The 24,811-nt window shown below is 44.6% G+C and overlaps 1 protein-coding gene across 1 annotated transcript; it reads left to right on the top strand.

Moving 5' to 3' along the window:
* Window positions 1-14,800: 14,800 nt before the first annotated feature.
* Window positions 14,801-16,333, top strand: LOC310780770 (amphoterin-induced protein 3; the record flags this gene model as incomplete). The annotated part of the gene is made up of 1 exon (XM_083641274.1): window positions 14,801-16,333. The coding sequence occupies one exon, from the start codon at window positions 14,801-14,803 to the stop codon at window positions 16,331-16,333; it is 1,533 nt and encodes a 510-aa protein (XP_083497400.1).
* Window positions 16,334-24,811: the final 8,478 nt, after the last annotated feature.

The raw sequence follows: 24,811 nt of genomic DNA, 5'->3' as shown, positions 1-24,811 counted from the left end.
GTCGCTGACACCTTCAAGGTGCTTACCGCCACCTGCTGTACAAGTAGGTTACTTGTACATGCAACGGACATAAATCTATCCATCTATCTGTTCTGTCCATTTTATGACGGATCAGTGTGGCCAAGGCCTAATATATATATAATGCAGGAAGGTCTAAACAGAATTCTATCACTTTAATGCAGCATCTGAGAATAAAAAGCTTTACAGAATCGGCTCTTAGTGAGCTTCACTGCTTCTCAAGGGTAAGATAAGAGTGGACACTTCCCTCTGCTGCTGTTCTGTTCGCCTCTCTCTCTCTCTCTCTCTCTCTCTCTCTCTCTCTCTCTCTCTCTCTCTCTCTCTCTCTCTCTCTCTCTCTCTCTCTCTCTCTCTCTCTCTCTCTCTCTCTCTCTCTCTCTCTCTGCAGCAGATGGTGAAGAGAAAATCACTTTCTGCTGGGGGCCGGATGCGTCAGGGTCAGGGTTGTAAGCTTTGAGGTCCACTCTGAACCGGGCCGATCTGACCGGCCCATTTTGCATACCACCGAGTCTAATCAAATATATGCGAAGGAGAAGGCAGGATTTGCAAAGCAGTGGCGTGATAGATGGGGCTTCCACAGATACTAGTTAGATTAGGGATTTTACAGAGCAGCAGAGCCAGAGCCACTGTCCAATCTGTCAACAGACATACAGACATTAATAGAGGCACACAGAGATACTGAGAGAGAGGGAGGGGGAGAGAGAGAGGGAGAGAGAGAGGGAGGGAGAGAGAGAGAGAGATTGTGAATGTTGTGACTGTTGAATCCACACATGGGCACTCAGTAGAACCAAAATAATAATTTAATTATTTGAGGGAATAAGTCGACATAGAAAAAGTCAACTATTTCTTCGTGTTGTTTACCTGCTCGTGTTTTGACTGAATTGATCTGTGAGGACAATGATGAAGACAAATGGCCGCTCCCCTCTCAAATGCTGGATGTTTTACAGAAGGGAAATCAATAAGATAAATAATGACGCAACAACTACAATCCTCAAACCAAAGAAGTGCTGCCCGAGAACACGGCCGTGCTCCTCGCACAATCGTACTGGGAATATGTACAATCCAACACACCGACATATCCATGCTGCCACTGAGTCCACCTATGATACAGCTCATTGAAATGCCACATAGCCTCAGGCCGTTACTTGTTCTTAATGAACTTGCCTGATTAAATAAAGGTTGATGATGATGATGATGATGATGATTGTAGATAAATAATCCTGTTCATTACTACTCCAGGAAGATAGAGGGCGCTGTGAACTGCAGACACAGTGTCTGGGCGGAGCCTAGACCAAAGGTTATAAAGAAGTAAGACCTCCTTTGTTCGAGGTCATTTGCCATCTTAAGGAAGTAGTGAGAGCAGGCAGTGATCCGGATCCGTGTATGGACTTTTGTTTTGTAAATAAACTATGTTACAATTTACTCTCTAGTAAATGGACTTATTTAAAGGTTAAAACGAAATATCTCACCACAGTTTGGTTGCCGAAACCCGTGTCGAGGGGGGAAGTATAGTGGTATAGTCAGAGCAGGCTTTGGGCCTGAGGTTTGGGGCCATTGTTTCACGTCGGACCTGAATTCCTGTGGAGCGCGCAAATCAACAACAACACAGGCAGAGCAGGCCGGCGAGAAGCAAATGGAAAGCCAAGGTGAGTTGTAATTTGATTATTTAGAAATACAAAAGTCTAAGTGTGTTGTGTGTTAAATGTGCCCAATAGATGATTGGTTGCCGAATGATTAAAAGAGCATAAAGAATAGAGTGGAAGAAAGATCGCTATGTTGCTATTGGGAAATTTGATTAAGAGGCAAGTTGGAGCCTCAAGGATCCACTAGGTGGAAAATCATTTAAACATTATAAGGTAACTGAGTTCGGTAACTAATCATATTATTGATGTAACAGATATTCTGCTGCTGATTGTGTAGGCCTACCATTGAGAGAGAATTAAGAACCTAGGTAAATAAATAAAATCCTTAGAGGCTGTGAGGGGGGGGACGATCCTTTGTTCAGTAGTCTCTTAAAACAGACTGTTTCATCTACTTCTGGCGAATGCAGCTATACACATATGGTGGAAGCATTTGACCGTTAGATGGGGTTTTTATCAGGAGCAGAATCGTTCACAATGTGTGTGAATGAGACCTTAGAGGCCTGTAAAGTATATGCTCTAGATAGAGACCCAACTTGTCTGTTCTGGGAGACTGTTTAGTACAATAGTTAGCAGTGGCTAATGTGCTAACAAGGAATCGGAAGTCGCATTGGCGACCCATGAGACCACAGTAAATCCTTAGAGGAAGCGGAGTAAATGCTTTGAAGTCGCCGGATTTCCCCCGGTTGGGAGATAATTAGCGCTATATAAATAAATAAGGAATAAACGTACGTTAGTCATCCAGTGACTGAATTAGCTAGCAAATAAAAAGTGTATGGTAAGGAATGTTGAAGGGAGTTTTATGTGAGAAACGGTAAGCTTAAAAGCTGGCTGCTCTGAGATAGTGGCACTCAGGAGATTTTGTATATTACTGAAATGAAATGAGACGCAGTACCAGTTGTGGTTGCACAAATTTAATAAGACGATGCTTCTAAGTGTGAATGCTATTCAGTTGCTGGGATGAACAATGGTAGCAGAATTTGTTGCATGTGGCTGTGTTGTCTTACCGCGGTTGTTTGTTAAATCGGCTTGTATGAAAGAAAATCATTGACTATCACATCAATAGTTTCTATCCTCAGCTGGGGCTTAATAATTAGGGAATTAATTTATAAGCCAGCAGCTGCTTTACGCCGGTTGTTTATTGTGTGAGTTGGGGAGCAGATGGCTGGCGGCCATTTTGAGTGTTGTTCACAAAGACAAAGGGACTTGTAGTCTTTGTGTGTGAATGAATGTACTGCATGTGTAAAACTACAAATATTATACTCAAACGTGATTAGAAGTAAAGCACATGATTGTATAGTAAATAAGCAACTTGGTAAAATAAAGTAGAATTAGGGGAAACTTTGCTGTGTAATAACCTATTTGTGTAATTTTCAGAAATGGAGTTGAGAAATCAAGATAAGAAAATCCTGCCTATCCAAGAAATGATGAATCTGTATGGGCTCATGGCAGCAGAAAAGACAACTGAGTGGTCTTATTGGACACAGGGTTCATGGCCAGCTATGGGCACTTTTGAGAAAGCGAAATTAAATGCAGTGTTAGAACAATTATCTCTTAAACAATTGGATGACCAGGCCCGAAGGGAACATGAAATAGTATACAATTTATGGGCTGCTCAGATCGCCAAAAGACAAGCAGAGGAATTCTTAGTACAAGCTATGCGTCAATTACAGATAGTTAAACAGGAGAGTGTAGAATTATTGACAGGAGAGGAGAAAATAAGTATAACTGAGGCATTTGTAAATACAAAGCAAACAGAAATTGCAACAAAAGAAAGGAGAGAAGGATGTCACAGGAAGCCACCTCACCCCCGCTCCCTTCAGGTAAATAGGGGGGGGTGGGGTGTGACAGCAGGGCAGCCTGATCAAAGACAAAAGAACAGAGACAAGAGGACAGGATGCTTTTGTTGTAAGAGTGAGGAGCACAGAATAAGGGAGTGTCCTTACAATGTGCAGGCTCCTTGAAGAATAAGAGTACAGAATGACTCCAGTTGGGTAAAAGGACTTAGTTATTTAACATAGTGACAATGCATCTCATCCCTTCTTCCTAAACAGAGATAAGAAGAGTTGAAGTAGGGGTGAGGGGGTAGAGAACAAAAACATTGAGTGAGACTTTGAGATGGTAAGATTTCAGGTGGAGAGCAAAATGAAAATTTGGTTGGGACTAAATAACACAGAATTGTCTAATTATGGTAATATCAATATCCATATTTTGAGTTGAATTTCGGATTCTTCCAATTTATGTTGCCAATTAGAATTAGAAACAAGGTGAAGGCTATAAATATAAACAACACGATGAACCTCATTTCAGATGAAGTCATTGTGGGTTAGAATTCCTTTGTTAGTATTTTATTGTGTTACACTGCTTTATGAAGATCCATATTTAACTTTGCTGAAAGTTGAGAAGAAGAGAAAATGAATTGTCTACCGTGATTAAGTCACAAGTAAATAAAGCACTATGTTCTTTTATTTCAGACGGAGTCCAGCTGAACTGGAGAAACTGAGAGCACAGAAAATTAAGTAATAAATGAAAATGGGATATCTATGCTAGGGGTTAACATATTTTGTGTGTATTTCAGAAACGGAACCATGGGCTGCAGGAAGGGAATCAAGTTGTTCTGGAATGGGAGGAAGAGAGGAGGCAGTTGTTGTGTGCAGGAGAATTGTACATTATGAAGGGTATTAATGTTGGTTTTAACATTTCAGAAACAGGCCGAGATGAGATGAGCGGCTGGAAAAAAAAAACCACAGTAGTGAAGAGCTGATAAGTTTCAAGCAAATGTAGACATTTACACAATGTTGTCATGTCATGTGAATTTCTGAGACTTAACAGGGCAATGGGGGGGAACTTAATAATAATCTAATCTAAATGCTAATTTTCTTACAGGGGACTGTAGGCTGAGAGGTGATGTCATGTAAAACTCTGAGGTGAAGCATAACATTACTTTACTTGCAGGAAGGAAGAAAAGCTGTTATTCCTAATTTAATATTTTCCTTTAGGTCGGACATGTGGTGATTAACAAATCTATTAGTGGGGAAATTAAACATCTGAATTAAATTTTAATTTCACAGAATGAGCAAGAGCGCTCACTACAGGATGTGAAAGCAATTGTTCCCCAGTAGGTGTGAGTATGCAGGATGGCTTTGTTTCAAAGAAAAGGCCGCAGTGCAAGCTTTTGGTTACAGGAGAAGAACAACAGCAAGATGTTATATCAATGTAAAGTCGGTGTCATTTTAGAATGATGTAGTAGTAACTCTTATCTTTCAGATACCAAGGAGAGAGGAGAGCCTTTAGTCAGTGCTTCAGCATAATAAAGCGTGGAAAGAGGGTAATCATTTAAAAGGAACTAATAAGACAACAGAATTTTGGTACTATTTTCCTTTCACAGAAGGGGAGTTGAAAAGAATTGGAAGTCATGCTGATCAAAGGTTTTTATTGCAGCAAAAGTGATTGAAATGCTAATTTGAAGACAGAGAAGAGCCGTCTGTCTGTCATTGTAAACAGGGTTTGAAGAACAAAATTTGAATGTGAACTCCATATTGGGTAAACTCCAACTAAAGTAAAATGTATTGGTTAAGTAATATTCAGTCTAATTTTATTTCGTTATAAGGAAGTCTGGAGGTTTGCAGATGGAGAAAATAATCTTGCTTTTTAAAAGTGTAAATTGTCATTAATCTGTATGCTTGTCTGTTATACAGAGATGGACAATGGAGTGAAAATCTGGAAGCGATTTTCAGAGGGGGAAAGGAAGCGGAGAATAATGAGAATAATGAAGAGTTCGGAGTTCAGACTTGTGACTGTGTGTATGAGAGGGAAAGGGACGGACTTGACATTTTCGGACTGACTAGGAGAGAATTTTATTTGTTATAGAATCTAAGTGAGCTCAATACTGTAGATAGAGAATGGTTATTTGTGTTATTTGTTGTGTGATTAATTGTTTACAGGATTAGAAAGTAAGGTAAGTATGACGTGGAAATATGGGAACAGCTGAAATACTGCATGAATTAATACACTAACCAAACTAACTAATTCATAACTAACTATGAAAAGTTGATTGTTATAACCAAAGTTATTGGACAAGTAGTCGTGGAGGGGATCGAATCCATGGCAGGTAATCTTGAAAAGGAATCAATTTAAGAGGTGAGATGAATCATTCTTTATACAAATTATGCTGTTAATGTCAATTGAACTGAAATGAGAATCCTGAAGATCCATGTTTGTGTGGTGCCATGTAAATAATTTAAGTTATGTTTGTGTCTTTACAGAGAAGGAAGTGGAGACGGAGGATACAAAGAGCCAAAGAGGAGGGTTCAATGCAACAGATAGGAAATGACTCATTGATGGAACACTGGACAATTAATATTTGAAAATGTGTGATACAATCAATGAATATAGCAATTAATAATATGAAAATATAGGAAAAATAGTTTGGTGAGTATGAAAATGTATACAGTACAAATTTAAATGTTGAAATAATGAGGGAAATTGTCCAGTGTTGCAGAAAGAGTCGCCAATGATAAGTTGAGTACAAAGAGTTATATTTGTATAATGTTTCTTGTTGAATAATCTTCAGCTATTTGCAATTGTAGTAGTGTTATTGTTTTAGTTTAATGCTGAGATACTGTGTGATTTTAAGCGAACATGTGCAATCTGGAGTGTGCAGTATTTTGAGATGAATTGGCAAGTTGAAAATTCAATACAGGTTTCTAAAGCACGGGCCTGAGGCCGAATGAGGTTTGTGGACAGATTTTGAGTGGTCCTTGGTTTGTCTTTCAAAATATACTAAATGTGGCCTCACATTGATTAATAAGCCAGTTTACTTTGCAATTTTCCCTCACCTAAGGCTAACCCTATCATCATACAGGTTGTCTAAGCCAAGTAGAAACAGCGTATGCAAAACAGAAACAAATAATGTGGAACGTGAGGAAAGAGGGGGTTTGATCTGATCACACAGAAGTTAAGCTTTTGTGTTGTTAGACCAATAAATTATCAAATACCCAATAAAATAATTGTAAAATTGATGGCTTTTGAGCCAAACTTACAGCTGCCATGAAGTCTTGGTTATGTGAAATCCTTGACAATGAACATAGTGTTATGGAAAGTACTGGAAAATCCTTGACTTTCATTTTGTAATGTCTGCATGAACGCTGGTTATAATGAATATGATTAACACTCTTATCCCCTAGGGTTAGATCAACCGAGGAGGGAGCAGTTAATTCGGAATAGAAGATACTCAGGACTGTTGAGATAAACTGATGTATGTAAAAGGAGAACTAAGATTAGATTTTCTGTTTCAGGAAAACCAGGAACATCGAGGGAGACATCGAGTTCAAGACAAAGGAACATTTCAATAAAACAGACAGTTTAGCAGTGAGAAAGGATATTGATTTAATGAATGAAGTGGAATGGATGGAGTGTGTGTGAATAGCAAGTAGGTGGAGCCAATGAAGACGACCCAACGCGAGGACGAAGAAGAAATAAAACTGCCACAAGAATCCTGCACTCCCTAATTGAATTCAGAAACATATGCCACATAATTGATAGTGAACTATAAACCTTGAAAGCTGTTAAGTGTAATAATATGTACTGTAAATGATTGAATTGAATGTATGTTGTGTCTAGTACTAGAGTATGTAACTAATTAATTCTAGAAGTATTGTATAAAAGGCCTATTATAATATAGTATAAACATTATCATTATATAATAAGCATCATCATAGACTTTTGGTATCGCTGGTAGGCTAGGTTATGCACAGGCTTTTTAAGTGAGTGGTTCTATAAAAATAGAAGCTCGCAGAGGCCTTTCCCTACTTCGAAGGAAAGCAAATGGAAAAAGTAGGTTTACCTCTGCATGTGAATAAGCTGTTAAAAGTCACCGCACTCAGTGCAGAGCTGTGTGCAGGGTGGTTCATAGCATGGTTCCCGGGTCATTTGATTCATAGAAGTGGTTTGGACTTCGTGGATTATGTGATCTGGGAAAGGCTGCGTTGTGGACCTGCTTGTGCGCATCTCTGGATGGGGTGAGATGTCAAAATGCTGATGATGTATGCTGATAGACAAAAGTTGCAAAACCAAAAAGCAACTTTATAATAAATCCCTCAGTTAAGTTTTTCCTTATAAGGAAAAAAAGGAGGGAACTGTAGATAAATAATCCTGTTCATTACTACTCCAGGAAGATAGAGGGCGCTGTGAACTGCAGACACAGTGTCTGGGCGGAGCCTAGACCAAAGGTTATAAAGAAGTAAGACCTCCTTTGTTCGAGGTCATTTGCCATCTTAAGGAAGTAGTGAGAGCAGGCAGTGATCCGGATCCGTGTATGGACTTTTGTTTTGTAAATAAACTATGTTACAATTTACTCTCTAGTAAATGGACTTATTTAAAGGTTAAAACGAAATATCTCACCACATGATGATGATGATGATGATGCCTCGTGCTCTTCAGAGTGCACCGCTCCGTGAGTCACTTCCAGCTTACGTGGATTAGCAGAGCACCTTCGCTGTGTAGGTCTCACATGGTCCAGTTGCAATTTGGGGACTTGGACATAGACGTGTGCTGGCACTGAACCCACCTGTGATGCTAGACCTCATCCAAATGCCACATAGCCTCCTATTCCTCAGAGTGCACCGCAGAGCTCCATGACTCACTTCCTGTTTACCCAGATCAGCAGAGCACCGAGCAGCTGTGCAGGTCTTAACACGGACCACTTGCAATTTGGGGACATGGACATCAACGTCTTGTCTGAGCGGTCCATTAAACAGTATGTAAATTGGAATTCTACACGATACATTAAAATGAAAAGTCAATGAAACATGAATATTTCAATATTTCATGAATATATTTCAATATTTCATGAATATTTCAAATCCTACAAGGATATCTATATATATATATATTACTGTGGGACGGAGTTCAATTTGCAGAAAAACCAACAAATCACTGTGGGGCAAATTCCACCATAAACCCACATAAACATCACATCTACTAGAAGGGTTTGTTTAGAATCCTTTCAAAGCACATCTCATGTGTGCATGTGTGTGTGGGCGTTCATATTTCTGAAAGGTTTCAGCCAAGTTGATGACGAGCCTGGGGACAAGAGTGTGGGTAAATCCACATGATCCAAGATGGTTCTAAGCTGGCTATAGATACATCCAAGATCATTCACTCCATCCAAGATCATTCACTCCTTCCTTAATCCCATTCTTAACCACTGTGGAGGAACATTCCAACACAGTGATCTCAGACCCAACACCTAACATTGGCAACATCAGCTGACATTCCCCTTGCCTCCACCTGCTTGTGGATTCCCATCAGCACCACCACCTTCTGAGAGTGAACCCCATCACGCTGAGCTAGCTGAATCCATGGGGAGCTGCCTGGCTGTGTGTCTCTTCTTGGCAGAGTGAGTGAGTGAGTGGGAGTCAGTCAAAAGCCCTGAGCACTTACAGTATGTGTGTGTGTGGGGGGGGGGGGGGGTGAGGAGGCGTCGGCTGCTGGGAGGCAAAGCTAATTCACTGTGACAGGAATCAGAGCTTGTCAGGACCACCATGACCAAGCAGCATGGGCAGCATCTATCGAAGTCACATGACCAAGCAGCATGGGCAGCATCTATCAAAGTCACATGACCAAGCAGCATGGGCAGCATCTATCGAAGTCACATGACCAAGCAGCATGGGCGGCATCTATCGAAGTCACATGACCAAGCAGCATGGGCGGCATCTATCGAAGTCACGTGACCAAGCAGCATGGGCGGCATCTATCGAAGTCACGTGACCAAGCAGCATGGGCAGCATCTATCAAAGTCACATGACCAAGCAGCATGGGCAGCATCTATCAAAGTCACATGACCAAGCAGCATGGGCAGCATCTATCAAAGTCACATGACCAAGCAGCATGGGCGGCATCTATCGAAGTCACGTGACCAAGCAGCATGGGCAGCATCTATCGAAGTCACATGACCAAGCAGCATGGGCGGCATCTATCGAAGTCACATGACCAAGCAGCATGGGCGGCATCTATCGAAGTCACATGACCAAGCAGCATGGGCAGCATCTATCGAAGTCACGTGACCAAGCAGCATGGGCGGCATCTATCGAAGTCACATGACCAAGCAGCATGGGCGGCATCTATCGAAGTCACATGACCAAGCAGCATGGGCGGCATCTATCGAAGTCACGTGACCAAGCAGCATGGGCAGCATCTATCAAAGTCACATGACCAAGCAGCATGGGCAGCATCTATCGAAGTCACATGACCAAGCAGCATGGGCGGCATCTATCGAAGTCACGTGACCAAGCAGCATGGGCAGCATCTATCAAAGTCACATGACCAAGCAGCATGGGCAGCATCTATCGAAGTCACATGACCAAGCAGCATGGGCAGCATCTATCGAAGTCACATGACCAAGCAGCATGGGCAGCATCTATCCAAGTCACATGACCAAGCAGCATGGGCGGCATCTATCGAAGTCACATGACCAAGCAGCATGGGCGGCATCTATCGAAGTCACATGACCAAGCAGCATGGGCGGCATCTATCGAAGTCACGTGACCAAGCAGCATGGGCGGCATCTATCGAAGTCACGTGACCAAGCAGCATGGGCGGCATCTATCGAAGTCACATGACCAAGCAGCATGGGCGGCATCTATCGAAGTCACATGACCAAGCAGCATGGGCGGCATCTATCGAAGTCACATGACCAAGCAGCATGGGCGGCATCTATCGAAGTCACATGACCAAGCAGCATGGGCGGCATCTATCGAAGTCACATGACCAAGCAGCATGGGGCAGCATCTATCGAAGTCACATGACCAAGCAGCATGGGTGGCATCTATCGAAGTCACATGACCAAGCAGCATGGGCGGCATCTATCGAAGTCACATGACCAAGCAGCATGGGCGGCATCTATCGAAGTCACATGACCAAGCAGCATGGGTGGCATCTATCGAAGTCACATGACCAAGCAGCATGGGCGGCATCTATCGAAGTCACATGACCAAGCAGCATGGACAGCATCTATCGAAGTCACATGACCAAGCAGCATGGGCGGCATCTATCGAAGTCACATGACCAAGCAGCATGGGCGGCATCTATCGAAGTCACATGACCAAGCAGCATGGGCAGCATCTATCGAAGTCACATGACCAAGCAGCATGGGTGGCATCTATCGAAGTCACATAACCAAGCAGCATGGGCGGCATCTATCGAAGTCACATGACCAAGCAGCATGGGTGGCATCTATCGAAGTCACATGACCAAGCAGCATGGGCGGCATCTATCGAAGTCACATGACCAAGCAGCATGGGTGGCATCTATCGAAGTCACATAACCAAGCAGCATGGGCGGCATCTATCGAAGTCACATGACCAAGCAGCATGGGTGGCATCTATCGAAGTCACATGACCAAGCAGCATGGGCGGCATCTATCGAAGTCACATGACCAAGCAGCATGGGCAGCATCTATCGAAGTCACATGACCAAGCAGCATGGGCAGCATCTATCGAAGTCACATGACCAAGCAGCATGGGCAGCATCTATCCAAGTCACATGACCAAGCAGCATGGGCGGCATCTATCGAAGTCACATGACCAAGCAGCATGGGCGGCATCTATCGAAGTCACATGACCAAGCAGCATGGGCGGCATCTATCGAAGTCACGTGACCAAGCAGCATGGGCGGCATCTATCGAAGTCACATGACCAAGCAGCATGGGCGGCATCTATCGAAGTCACATGACCAAGCAGCATGGGCGGCATCTATCGAAGTCACATGACCAAGCAGCATGGGCGGCATCTATCGAAGTCACATGACCAAGCAGCATGGGCGGCATCTATCGAAGTCACATGACCAAGCAGCATGGGCGGCATCTATCGAAGTCACATGACCAAGCAGCATGGGGCAGCATCTATCGAAGTCACATGACCAAGCAGCATGGGTGGCATCTATCGAAGTCACATGACCAAGCAGCATGGGCGGCATCTATCGAAGTCACATGACCAAGCAGCATGGGCGGCATCTATCGAAGTCACATGACCAAGCAGCATGGGTGGCATCTATCGAAGTCACATGACCAAGCAGCATGGGCGGCATCTATCGAAGTCACATGACCAAGCAGCATGGACAGCATCTATCGAAGTCACATGACCAAGCAGCATGGGCGGCATCTATCGAAGTCACATGACCAAGCAGCATGGGCGGCATCTATCGAAGTCACATGACCAAGCAGCATGGGCAGCATCTATCGAAGTCACATGACCAAGCAGCATGGGTGGCATCTATCGAAGTCACATAACCAAGCAGCATGGGCGGCATCTATCGAAGTCACATGACCAAGCAGCATGGGTGGCATCTATCGAAGTCACATGACCAAGCAGCATGGGCGGCATCTATCGAAGTCACATGACCAAGCAGCATGGGCAGCATCTATCGAAGTCACATGACCAAGCAGCATGGGTGGCATCTATCGAAGTCACATGACCAAGCAGCATGGGCGGCATCTATCGAAGTCACATGACCAAGCAGCATGGGCGGCATCTATCGAAGTCACATGACCAAGCAGCATGAGTGGCATCTATCGAAGTCAGTGGTTCTCAAATGGGGCTCCAGGGACCCCCAGGGGTCCTTGAGGGGGTTCCAGGGGGTCCCCCAGCCAGAAGGGGGGTAATTTATTGTCGCTATAATTCCATTCATAAGTAACACAATGACTATTTTGGTCATGGGTTTACACTTTCTGTAACAAAACATCTAAAAGCATCAATCTTATTATCAGATGGGGGACCGTGAGACAAAATCCTATCAAATGGGGGTCCGTGGTCTAATCTTTGTCAGTTTAGGGATCCTTCATGTGAAAACATTTGAGAACCAGTGATCTAAGGCCATGTTCAGACTAGGAGGCCAAATCTGATTTGTGAACTTTAGTGACCTATTAATGATTCTATCCAGATTGGTTTTATGAGATCCGACTTGAACACTTGGCCAAATCAGATTCGTGGCAGTGTGGGACACACTCCCAAATCAGATTTGGGAAACCAATCAAGATAACGATGATTAACGACTTTAGCAGCAAATCGTATTTGCCTGTAATGTGAACGTGGCCTAAGTCACATGACCAAGCAGCATGGGCAGCATCTATCTAAGTCAAGCCCACAGCGAAGGCGAAGGGAGGATGTCAGGGGCTCAAAAATACAAGGAGGGATGGTGTCCTATGAGGTCACATCATAAGGCACTCAGAGAGAGAGAGAGAGAGGGGGGGGGGGGAGAGAGACATAGAGAGAGAGAGAGAGAGGGGGGGGGGGGACAGGTAAAATCTCTCCAGCCAAAGTCACTAAAATATAAATGTTGAGGTAGCCTAAGGATAGCAGGTAGGGAGAGATCAACACACCGCTGATGTCAGAGAGCGTGGAAGAAGGCAGCATATTTTTGCACAGAGGCTCACTAAGACCGACAGAGGGGACGACGGGCAGAGGGGACCGACGGGCAGAGGGGACCGACAGGGGGGGACCGACACGCCTCGCCCAAATTCATGCAGTGAGGAGAACACACAGGGATGGAGGCGTTTGCAAATAATGTGTAAAACGGACGTGTGAGACAGATGGCGCTACAAACAGGCAAAATTGATTTAGCCAACTTTCGCTCCTGTGGGATTGCTGGTGAAAAGTTACCAAAAATAACAAACTTAACACTCACGAGGAAAGCACCCCAGCCTGTATACTAATCTGTTAGTAGCCAAAATACTAACAATTCAACACAAAATACTGTGAGAAATCTGGGGGGGAGAGAGAGGGAGAGAGAGAGGGGGGAGAGAGAGAGAGGGGGAGAGAGGGGGGGGGGGGGGGGGAGAGGGGGGGGAGAGAGAGGGAGAGAGAGAGGGGGAGAGAGAGAGAGAGGGAGAGAGAGAGAGGGGGGGGAGAGAGAGAGAGGGGGGAGAGAGAGGGAGAGAGAGAGGAGGGAGAGAGAGAGAGGGGGAGAGAGAGGGGGGGGAGAGAGAGAGAGAGGGAGAGAGAGTCAGAGAGAGAGATAGAGAGAGAGAGAGGGATAGAGGGAAGCCACCAGCATCATTACTTAATGATGAGGGCGAGAGACACAGGGCTGCTCTCTAAATGACACACAGGAGGAGGAGGAGGAGGAGGAGGAGGGGATTGTGGAGATTAGGTGAAGCTCTCTGCTGATTTTGTTCGAGGCAGAAAAGTGCTGCGGGACGTTTGTCGAGCGACACTCTCTTTTGGGGGCGAGCGAGGAGAGGAGAAAGCCAGTAGGGGAGCGTCCTTCAACTTGGCTGAAGAAACAGGCCAGAGCAATAGATCGTTCCACAGGAGCCTGGGGGAGAGCAGGATCTGAGAGACGGATAAGGATTAAGGCAGCGATGTGGAGGGTATCCGTCGATGGAATGCAACTTTGAGCCGGTGGGGGGAAAAGCCCTGTAAAGTGAGAATCTCATGTGTTATTTACTCTGGACTTGGTGGTTTGGGACCTGCTCTTTTATCTGGGAGTGGAAGTGACTAATAAGCATTGCTCACTTCTCAGGATACGAGGTGAACTTTTCCCTCCTTCCCTGGAGATCCAGCACTTGTCAGTCAGCAGTGGGAACTCTGATTGAACCAATCTGTGACGATGATGAGGTTTTAGTCACCGATACCGGCGGAGGATAAACACATTATTTTAAGGTAAAGTATTTTCTCCCCTTTAAGAAGTGTTCGCCTATCTTCACGAGTATGACTTTTAAAGGTCGCATCAAGTTCTCTTCCTCCCTACTTCACGGAGGACGATGGCAGCGCTTGATAAAATGTGTCATATTTTTCTAGAGATACCTCGAAATACTTTGAAGTGACTTTAACTTGGCTCTTTTCTAAGATCCGCATAACTAATTTGTCAAGTTAAAGAAGACATGTAGCTTTGCATAAATTAAATTCAAGATGTGGATTATGAGATTTTTCTCGAGTGAAGGAATTTTAGGCTAATACATGGCATTTTTCATCTTCCTCCATAGGGTTTCCCATATCATACGACATATGACATTAACCATATAACCACGTGCCGCGCAGAATGTGTGCATTGGATAGTTTGGAGTAGTGTTTTTAATATACTACCATACTGTTTCTTATCTAAACCAGGGAGAGCCAACGGGAGAAGAACCCACGTGCAGAAAAATGACCTCTGGACTGTACCCAGGCCCTCTTCTGGTGTTGCTCTGCCTGCTTCTCCGTGGCTCTGAGGAGACCTGCCCCTCCGCATGCCTCTGTACGTCCGACACCGCGAGCTGCAGCTCCAGCGGGCTGACCAAATTACCTCACTCGCTGCCCTCCTCCTCCATCACCCTGGACCTCAGCTACAACCATCTGTCCTGGCTGGCTCCGGGCAGCTTCACCCCGATGCCCAGGCTGGAGAACCTTCGGTTGGCCCACAATCAGCTCGGCGCCGTGGGCCAAGGTGCGTTTCACAACGCCAGCGGCCTCAGACACCTCGACCTGTCCTCCAACGGGCTCCGCGCGGTGGAGCAGCACTACTTCCAGGGGCTGTGGCGGCTGGAGGAGCTGCTGCTGTTCAACAATAAGATCGTGCGGGTGGAGGGCGGCGCGCTGGGCGGTCTGAGCAGCTTGAAAAAGGCCTACTTCAGCCTCAACCAGATCACCGACTTCCCGTTCTTCTCCATCCGAGACCACAGTCATCCCTTCCTGACCATGCTGGACCTGTCGTCCAATCGCATGACCACGTTGCCGTGGGAGGACGTGAAAGCCCTGCCCGGGTTGGTGCAGAAGGGGCTCTTCCTCCACAACAACTCTCTGGCGTGCGAGTGCTCCATGTACAGCGTGTTCTGGCACTGGGAGATGAGGGGCTACGACTCCCTGAAGGACTTTGTGGACGAGCACACCTGCACCATCTACGCCGGGGATTCGCACGTCTCCATCCGGTTCCTCCGACACAGCGGCTTCTTCCACAACTGCACGGTACTGGGGAGGACGGCGGCGCAGCCCGTCACCGTGCTGCTGTCCAGCATAGTGGTGCCGGAGGGCGAGAGAGTCCGCCTGGACTGCCAGACGTCCCTCGGTGGTGGTAGCGCGGACCTCTCGTTTACGTGGCTCTCCCCCGGCGGCAAGGGGTACGTCGTCACCCGGAGCGGCGCGAATGACGACGCTCTCGTTAGCGCGTTTGCCAACGGCACCTTGGAGATCTCGGCGGTCAAGGTCAACGACTCGGGCCTGTACGTGTGCACGGCGCTGGATGCGAGACGAGCGCTGAACGCGACGCGCGAGGTGAACGTGACGGTGGTGGTGCGGCCCGCGGCGGCCGAGTCGTTCAACACGGGCTACACCACGCTACTGGGCTGCGCGGTCACCATGGTCCTCATCCTGGTGTACCTCTACCTGACGCCGTGCCGCTGCGGCTGCTGCAAGCAGCCCCGACCTCCGGCGGCCCTCGTCCCCCTCGCCGCCTACGACCCCAGCGGTTTCTCCTCCATCTTCTCCCCCTCCTCCTCCTCCTCCTCCACCGGCGGCCACGCGGACCACCGGCTCAAAATCCCAACCGATAACAAGCGCGTGGCGTTCATGGAGCCGGCGATGGGGGGAGAGGAGAACGGCTGCCTCAAAGTGCCCGGCGGCGACCAGTCCACTTTGCAGTGGCAGTGGGAGACGTGCGGACTGAGCAGAAGTCCTTACTCGGGAAGTAGCAGGGAGGCCTGAAAATAAATCATTCAGCACGACGAGTGTGTAAAAACGCTGCGAAGGAAAAAGAATATCATCTCTTTTTCCATGACTTTTGCCGGCAGTGGTTAAAAGGCCCCGTGAACAAAGACTGGGGGGAAAAGCAATATCTTCAGCGCCACTCCGGCTCCTCTCTCTGTCATTTGGGCCACAGCACTTTGTCTGAGAAGATGAGAAATGAAACTTTAAACTTTGCTTTATTACCCCTCGGACTCGGAGCACTGACGTTGCTAAATCACAGCAGCGCCATTATCAGCCCTAAAAATCAGTTAATAACTTCTCTATGTACTCAGGTATCGCACTACACGGTGGGGGTGGGGGGGTGGGGGGTGACGTTTCTACTGGGAGCGGAGAACGTCTTTTCACAGAAACTGTTTAACAAGGATTAAAAGCCATCGGAAAAAGTTCTTGACTGTAATGTAGTTTAGAAAGTACTGTGGGTTCGGTTTGTTGTGTCCCAGTTGCGCTGAAGTGGTCTGTAAATTTGTGCGGTAGAGATAGGCACTTGCACTGCAACAGCTGAAGATCACCTAACCTCTGCGGGCCGTATATTCTTGATAAGACAAGTTGAACACAAGGTACTAAAGCGTGATCCGACCGCTGGAGAGTTCTGTTCCTTTATGTCCTTAATAAATGTTTCAGACCCGTTCACATCAGTTGCACGTCCTGATAGCAGGACAAAAGCAATCATGTGAGGCACATACATACATACATACATACACATACATACATACATACATACATACATACATACACATACATACATACATACATACATACATACATACATACATACATACATACATACACATACATACACATACATACATACATACATACATACATACATACATACACATACATACATACATACATACATACATACATACATACATACACATACATACATACATACATACATACATACATACACATACATACATACATACATACATACATACATACATACACATACATACATACATACATACATACATACACATACATACATACATACATACATACATACATACATACACATACATACATACATACATACATACATACATACACATACATACATATACATACATACATACATACATACATACATACACATACATACATACATACATACATACATACATACACACATACATACATACATACATACATACATACACATACATACATACATACATACATACATACACATACATACATACATACATACACATACATACATACATACATACACATACATACATACATACATACATACATACATACACATACATACATACATACATACATACATACATACATACACACATACATACATACATACATACATACATACATACACATACATACATACATACACATACATACATACATACATACATACATACATACATACACACATACATACATACATACATACATACATACATACACATACATACATACATACATACATACACATACATACATACATACATACATACATACACATACATACATACATACATACATACATACATACATACATACATACATACATACATACATTGAAATTGGGTTGAATTCTCCTACTACTGGAAAGAAAAGAGAGGAGATAAAATACAGTGGGGGGAATAAAGCATTGAATGATTCTGGCCAGAAGCCATAGCTAACAGCAACCATTTAAATATGTTATCTGGCAGAAAACAGGTGCGCATCCTGCAGCAATGCATCATCCATATATACATATCTCATATATGAACCTTTTGCATTCATCTGGCAACAGAAAAGAATAATGACTCTCTATCAGCACTCCTGCTTATCTGGCAGAAAGCATAGGACAGAAATCTGTCAACAAAACACCTACTGGACTTTCCCTCAAAGACCGGATCACTTTGATCAAGACAACACTTTGAACACTGAAGGAAGAACAAACGACAACAACAACCACCACAACATCTGAACTGAAGCGACAAACACTGAAAGCAAATCCGACACCATTCCATGTTCAGACTAGGAGGCCAAATCTGATTTGTGAACTTTAGTGACCTATTAATGACTTTATCCAGATTGGTTTTATGAGTCTGGATGCGCCAAGTCTGATTTGTGTCACTTGTCCCAAACCACATATGGAGGTCGTTTCCAATCTGCTTTCGACTGATGTGACTTGAGTGCGGACGCGCAGATCCACCAAATCTGATTTGAACGTCACTCGCAACTCGTCATCAAATGCTTCTGCACGGGAAAACCACGTCACCAACGTACGTATTTACCGACGCCCACGTCGTTACCATAGCAACCCATGCAGATAGGCTGTTTAGGTCTGGACACACAGATCCGACTTGAGAATCAGATTTGTGGCAGTGCGGACACACTCCCAAATCTGATTTGGGAAACCAATCAAGATAATGATGATTAATGACTTTATCAGCAAATCGGATTTGCCTGTAATGTGAACATGGCGTAAGATTGCATCATTTGCATGTATCGTTTTGTTTTGTTTATTCACTGTAATATGCTTCAAATTGGGGACGGCTCCATGACACTTTTTCTTGTCCGGTATCGATACTGCGACCTTGAGTACTGTATCTGCCGATAACGATGCAAATCCCATACATACGCCTTGTTCCCTCTCTTAAACCAGCTGTTAATACATTTGTCTGGCTGAGGTTTGCTTAGACATCTAAACATCGCGTTCAAACTATTTCACTCCACTAAAGGAAGGCCTAGGCCCCCCAAAATGACTCGGTTCTGTAATACTGCAGCTTCTTTTGATTTGAACTTTTTCACACACAGAAGTTCAAGCTACTGTCGTGACTCTCTTTACACAGCATGTCGCTCAATGTTTAGTTAAGCCTTTACACGATAGTTAAAGCTAATGGATCGTATCGGATTATACTCCCCCCCCCCCCCCCCCCCGCGCGATAATATCCGATCCAGTGATTTTGGCCAGTATCGGTCCGATACCGATATCGAGTATCGGATCGGCACATCCCTTACTTCAAACCACACGCGGCAACATCGTGAGAGATGAAATGATGTGAAAGGATAGGATTTAAGTATGTGGAATGAGAACATTAGGTCAGTGACATGAAAGACCACAAACAGCATGTCGGCGGTTGGAGATGAAGGGATATTCAATACTTGTTGAGACAAACGATGACCTTAAAAGAGACAAATCAATCTGTGGACGTCCATGCATCTATAATGTTGACTGTGGTTTAATTTAATCTTGATAGAAACAGTGGGTGGGAGAGCACAGATTGAGATTGGATAGGATTAGACGGTAATCCGCCGTGTCAAGGAGATGTAGTCGGTAACCACACATCTATTGTAGTCTTGCATTTCACACCGGAGAGCAAGTGGGAGGAGGAGAGGCCTTTGATGATTGCCAAATCCTTAATTAAAACATGACTGTTTTCGAGCCCGAGGAGACGACGATTCGTGTGCAACTTGAATAGAAATTCACAGACGGAAAAAGGTGGAATCATGAGTCAATCCATGGGAGACAGAACAGAACTGAAGGAGCTCAAAATCCTTTTGAACAACAGAGAGAGTACTGCTTTCTGTATTGTATAACATCACTAACAACATGAGCATCCTTATGATGGAGGCCCAGAGATGGGCTGGTGGTATGACAAAAGACAGAGGGAAATTGTGTAACACTGTATAATAAAATCCTAACCAATTTTTTAAATATTTAAAAACCTTTTAGAATGTTTTAGTATCAGTAAGCAAGCCTCCTCGTGAATAATAATCAAATGTCTGTGCAAAAATTACATAACCAGCAGCCGTTATTTGGCCACGTGCGGTAAAATCCTCTATCAGGGTCTGTCCTCCTCACCAGTTGTTTTTTTAGAGAGACACGGAGGGATTTCTCTTTTTGACATGGAGGGATGAGTGGAGGTTAGGTTAGAGGAGATTACCACCAGGATAAAAACCAGGTGCTTTGCCAATTTCTCTGTAGTTTTAATCCCTCTAATCTGGTCCCCCCCGTTCTGACACAGCAGCACACGCAGCTGGATTAGGGAGTCATTGTTTGTGACATGATGGAACACACAGAGGGGACATGATGTGATCACTTCGTGACGGGACGGACGTCCATTCACAAATGACCTTTTGCTTATGTAAGTGTTGACTTAGTGCACACAGCTGATTATTTGGGAATGAAACTGAGCTCACACAGCATTTCAAAATTGGGATCAGTGAATTTTGGATTCCAATGCCATTTGGTGACAACTTTTAATCCCCCACAAAAAAAAAGTATAGGGCTGCCAGTACCTTCCTTACAATGAGAGGCCGTCGCAGTGCATTTTAAACAAGCGTAAAGCTCGTTAAGCTCGTTAAGACCACCATGGCAGTGTGTAGCCATTCAGCTTCATGGCACCATGGCCCCCACCACCTACATCCCCCACTCTAGCCATCAGAACATGTTTAGCTTGTTGAAGCAACAGATACCCACCAATGATAGGGAGTGAAAAATCAGTGATTTTTCATTAAAAGAAAGCATTTACGGTATCAAAACTGTTGATGATACAGATCAGGATAGGCTTAGATAGATAACCTTAGATTATGGAGAAGTGTGCGTCTGTCCGTCCATCTGTCTAACTTTATTTGTATGCCTCTTGATCGAAAATGGTATCGAGTATCGATATTTTCCTGGGTATCGATATCGAAGTAGAAATTCTAGTATCGTGACATCCCTACCTGGGGTAAAAGAGGCATAAAAGAGTAGTATGATACAATAATATCCCTACTTTCGTAGGGATATTATACAGATATTCAGTACAGATATTCACATTTAAAATCAGACACACATTTCCAATGGAGACAGAAAATATGTGGGTTTTCTAAAGTCCGCCCACAGTCTATCCTGATCTGCTCCAACAAATCACTGTACACAGATGTACAGGAAAGGGCCACTCGATGGTTGGAATGATGCCCTTATCCCAACGCAAAACACTCCACCAACACTCCAATTAAAGCACTTTCCCCAGATGATTTGCTTAAATGGGATTTGGCCGGGTTCCAAAGGGATTCAAAATGAACGTATTCAAGGATGTAATTACTGTGAATGGGGGAGTTTTATTCTGACTATAGTGGCATGATGCTTTCACTGGTGAAGGGCTGCCTCGACTGGCAGAGGGGGTGCTATTACTGAACTGCCAAAACAGTCATCAGGGGAGGAGTGCTGGCATCCATCTGTAGCAGATACACACCCGTCTCAAGACACTATGTGACACCCACACACAGCCTCCGTCATGTCCCGGTGTCACCAATCCAACTGAAACGCCCTTGTCTCCTTCTAATTGGACACTTTACTTGGTATATGTGTTGGAGGGAACACGCGCGAACCCACAGTTTTCGCCAGGATCTCTAGTCACAGTGTGACTATAGATCGTTTTTTGGGGGAGGTATAGCAAAAGCTGAGAAGACTAAAATAAATGTGTCCTGCCGTGCACCAGACAACGGGCTGTTTATCATTACCTTTGCACCCGAATCCAAACGCAGACCGTGTTCTGAGTTTTTAGACATCGGCGCCGCGGTGTCATCATCCAGCATCTGGGTGTCAAACGGGGATCCTGGCGGGCCCGATCGGATCACTGTGGGGCACAGTGCACACGAACGCCTCATTAAGCACATTTATGGATCGATCGCATACCATTGCAAACAACGCAATTGCGGAGCGACACTTTCTGGTCTAAACAAACCCTTCACGGTGCAGCCACACTTCGCGCGACGTTTGACGCAGGCTGGCGCTGCTGCCCATTCACTTTCATCATCATCATCACTGTATTGACAGACACAAGGTCCAATAAGAAAACACAAAACTATACTTTGTATTGAACACGCTGCTCATCGCCTTGCAAAGCATGCTGGGATACCTGGCTACGCGATCCAATACAAAGTGAATGGGCAGCAGCGACAGCCTGCGTCAAACGTCGTGCAAGTGTGGCTGCATTGTCAGCATGTCAGAGGCACTATGCTTCGTCACACGGTCTCTCTGGGACTGTCATCAGGTCCAAATTTGTTCAGCTATTAAGGCATTTCACAATAGCAAGCGGTGACCAAGACCAACATTGCTGCCTGCTCTCTGACCACTTTATTATAATATCCTCCTGTCTATTCTTCTTTAGGTGGTCACAGTGCTTTGCTGTCTGTCACTGTATCTGTCAGTTTCCAACATGGTGGTCCAACAGGTGATAATAGGCCTTATCGGTGCACTAATAACCTCATATGCAAAGGATATTTATGAGAGAACTTGTTCACTGAAAACACATCAATGAGCTTTGATGAAATTCATCTTCATTCTTTCCACCTACATACTGATCTTTACTGAGATAGACATTATAAATACCATAAGATACATTGAGCATACATTTTCAATAAGCCAGTCCTAGTGGCACTGGCAGGTAGTAGTGTCACCTCGTGGCAGTTTGTGGAATGTCAGTGACTAGTCAGTGACAGCTAGTGGCGGTCTGTCGGCAGTGGCTGTCAACTGGAGTGGGGCCAAGTTTCCTAGTTTGGTTTCACCACCTTATCCTTTTTTTTGTTTTTCCTTCATTTTATGTAATTAATTCCACCAAGGAGGTTATGATTTATGATTTCATCCGTTTTGGAATAAAAAGGAACACAAATATACTCTTTACTAGTCTCCCATTTTATTTTGTGCAAGTCTGAGTGAAATTGTGGTATGTGTCCTAATTGTGTAAATACAAGTTTAAACATAGGCTAATTAATAAGCTAAAGACAAGCAAAAGTTTAGTAAATATGTGTGTGTGTGTGAGAGAGAGAGAGAGAGAGAGAGAGAGAGAGAGAGAGAGAGAGAGAGAGAGAGAGAGAGAGAGAGAGAGAGATGAGAGAGAGATGAGAGAGAGAGAGAGAGCTGCCACTGACTACTAACGCTAGGCACTTAGCTTCCACTGAGATCACAAACTTCCACGAGGTGACACTACCTGCCAGTGCCACTAGGATCATGTGGTATCTCTTGAAAAACTGATATGGACACTATGAATAGAAATAGAATTAAGCAACATTAGGCGAAATGTAATCTACACATAGTTCCTGGATTTGAGCAGACAGTTTTCCAGTGACTGTGATGCTAAAAAAAAAGTGCTACGATAACGTTACGGTATCAGAATCACCGAATTTATATTTGATCATTATGTAATATGCACCGACCATGCACAAGTTCATTCGCCGTTTCCATTTTGCGCCAAACCACATCCCGGAACGCGTTTACATTTCTAAATTAATTGAGGTAAACAAACATACCAAAAGAAAATGGCCTCCACCGTTGTCGAAACGTGTTCACTTTCCCCAGGCCTGGCTTGGCACGCACCGTTCTGTTGCTCGGGGCTCAATTTTGTCTTTCAGGGCCGAACAAGAGCTGAGAATAGGCACAGACCAGACAAGTTGAAAATTATGGACATGGTTTGTCATATTATGCTGAGGTAGTAGGGGGCGAAGAAGCAAGACAAGAGAAGCAGACAGTACCTGGGACCTGGGTGACATGACACGACACACCAGTTGCCTGACTTCTACCCATGGATGCTTCTACCTGCCTAGATAGCCCTTTTCAGAACGCTTGTATATTCAGAGCATACGACCTGAACAGTTAACTTGACATTGCCAGATGGGGGCGGTATCCTCCTCGCGAGAGAATCCAGCTTTGCTTGCAAGGTTATTACCCGGCTGCTGGTGCAGGCGAATCATCCCACAGTCTGTCAGTCGAGCGTCAACAGAAAACAGCGCCCTCTGCTGTCTTCTCCAACGAGGTAATAAAAAAGCATGATCAATCCAAACAACAGAGAATATAGCCAAGCTCTCTTAATAATCCTTCAATGATGGTAGTCGAGCCAAGGGACCAATGTGGCCTTCAGTAAGCGCTTTCAAAGGGTTCTAAATCCACGCTGGACGCTGCTCTTTACAAGTCCTGTCTGCAAAGGGATCTGGAGACTAGATTAAAAGATCCATACTCTCACATTTCCACTGCAGTGTTTGACCTCTTTTGTCACCATGGTCTAAAAGTAAACCCTTTCCTTAAGAGGCTACAATGTGTATTAATACTTTATTAATACTTAGAGAGTACAGTGTGTATTAATACTTTATGCCAGTGGTGTGCACACTGCACAGACTCTGAAGAGGGCAAGGGCAAATTCCCTAAAAGGGCAACTTGTGTGTCTTGGTGGCTCAAGTGGGCAAAGCGTCGACTATGCAACATAGTGCGTTTGGAACTGGTCTGAAAGCTTTGCTGCTTTGTTACACCCCCCCCCCCCTCATCTTTTCTGTCTCTTTTCACTGTGAAATAAAGCAGAAATGCCATAAAATAAATCTTACCCCAAAATGCGAGAGGGGTCCAGGGGCAAGATGATCCCCCAGGGAGAATATTTTAAGTGTTTTAAAAGTCAGATTTCTAAACTGAGATTTGTTCAGCGGCATCAGCTAAACACT

This window comes from Poromitra crassiceps, assembly GCF_964638095.1.
Source record: "Poromitra crassiceps genome assembly, chromosome: 8".
Lineage (NCBI taxonomy): Eukaryota > Metazoa > Chordata > Actinopteri > Beryciformes > Melamphaidae > Poromitra > Poromitra crassiceps.
This window is presented reverse-complemented; position numbering and strand designations above follow the sequence as displayed.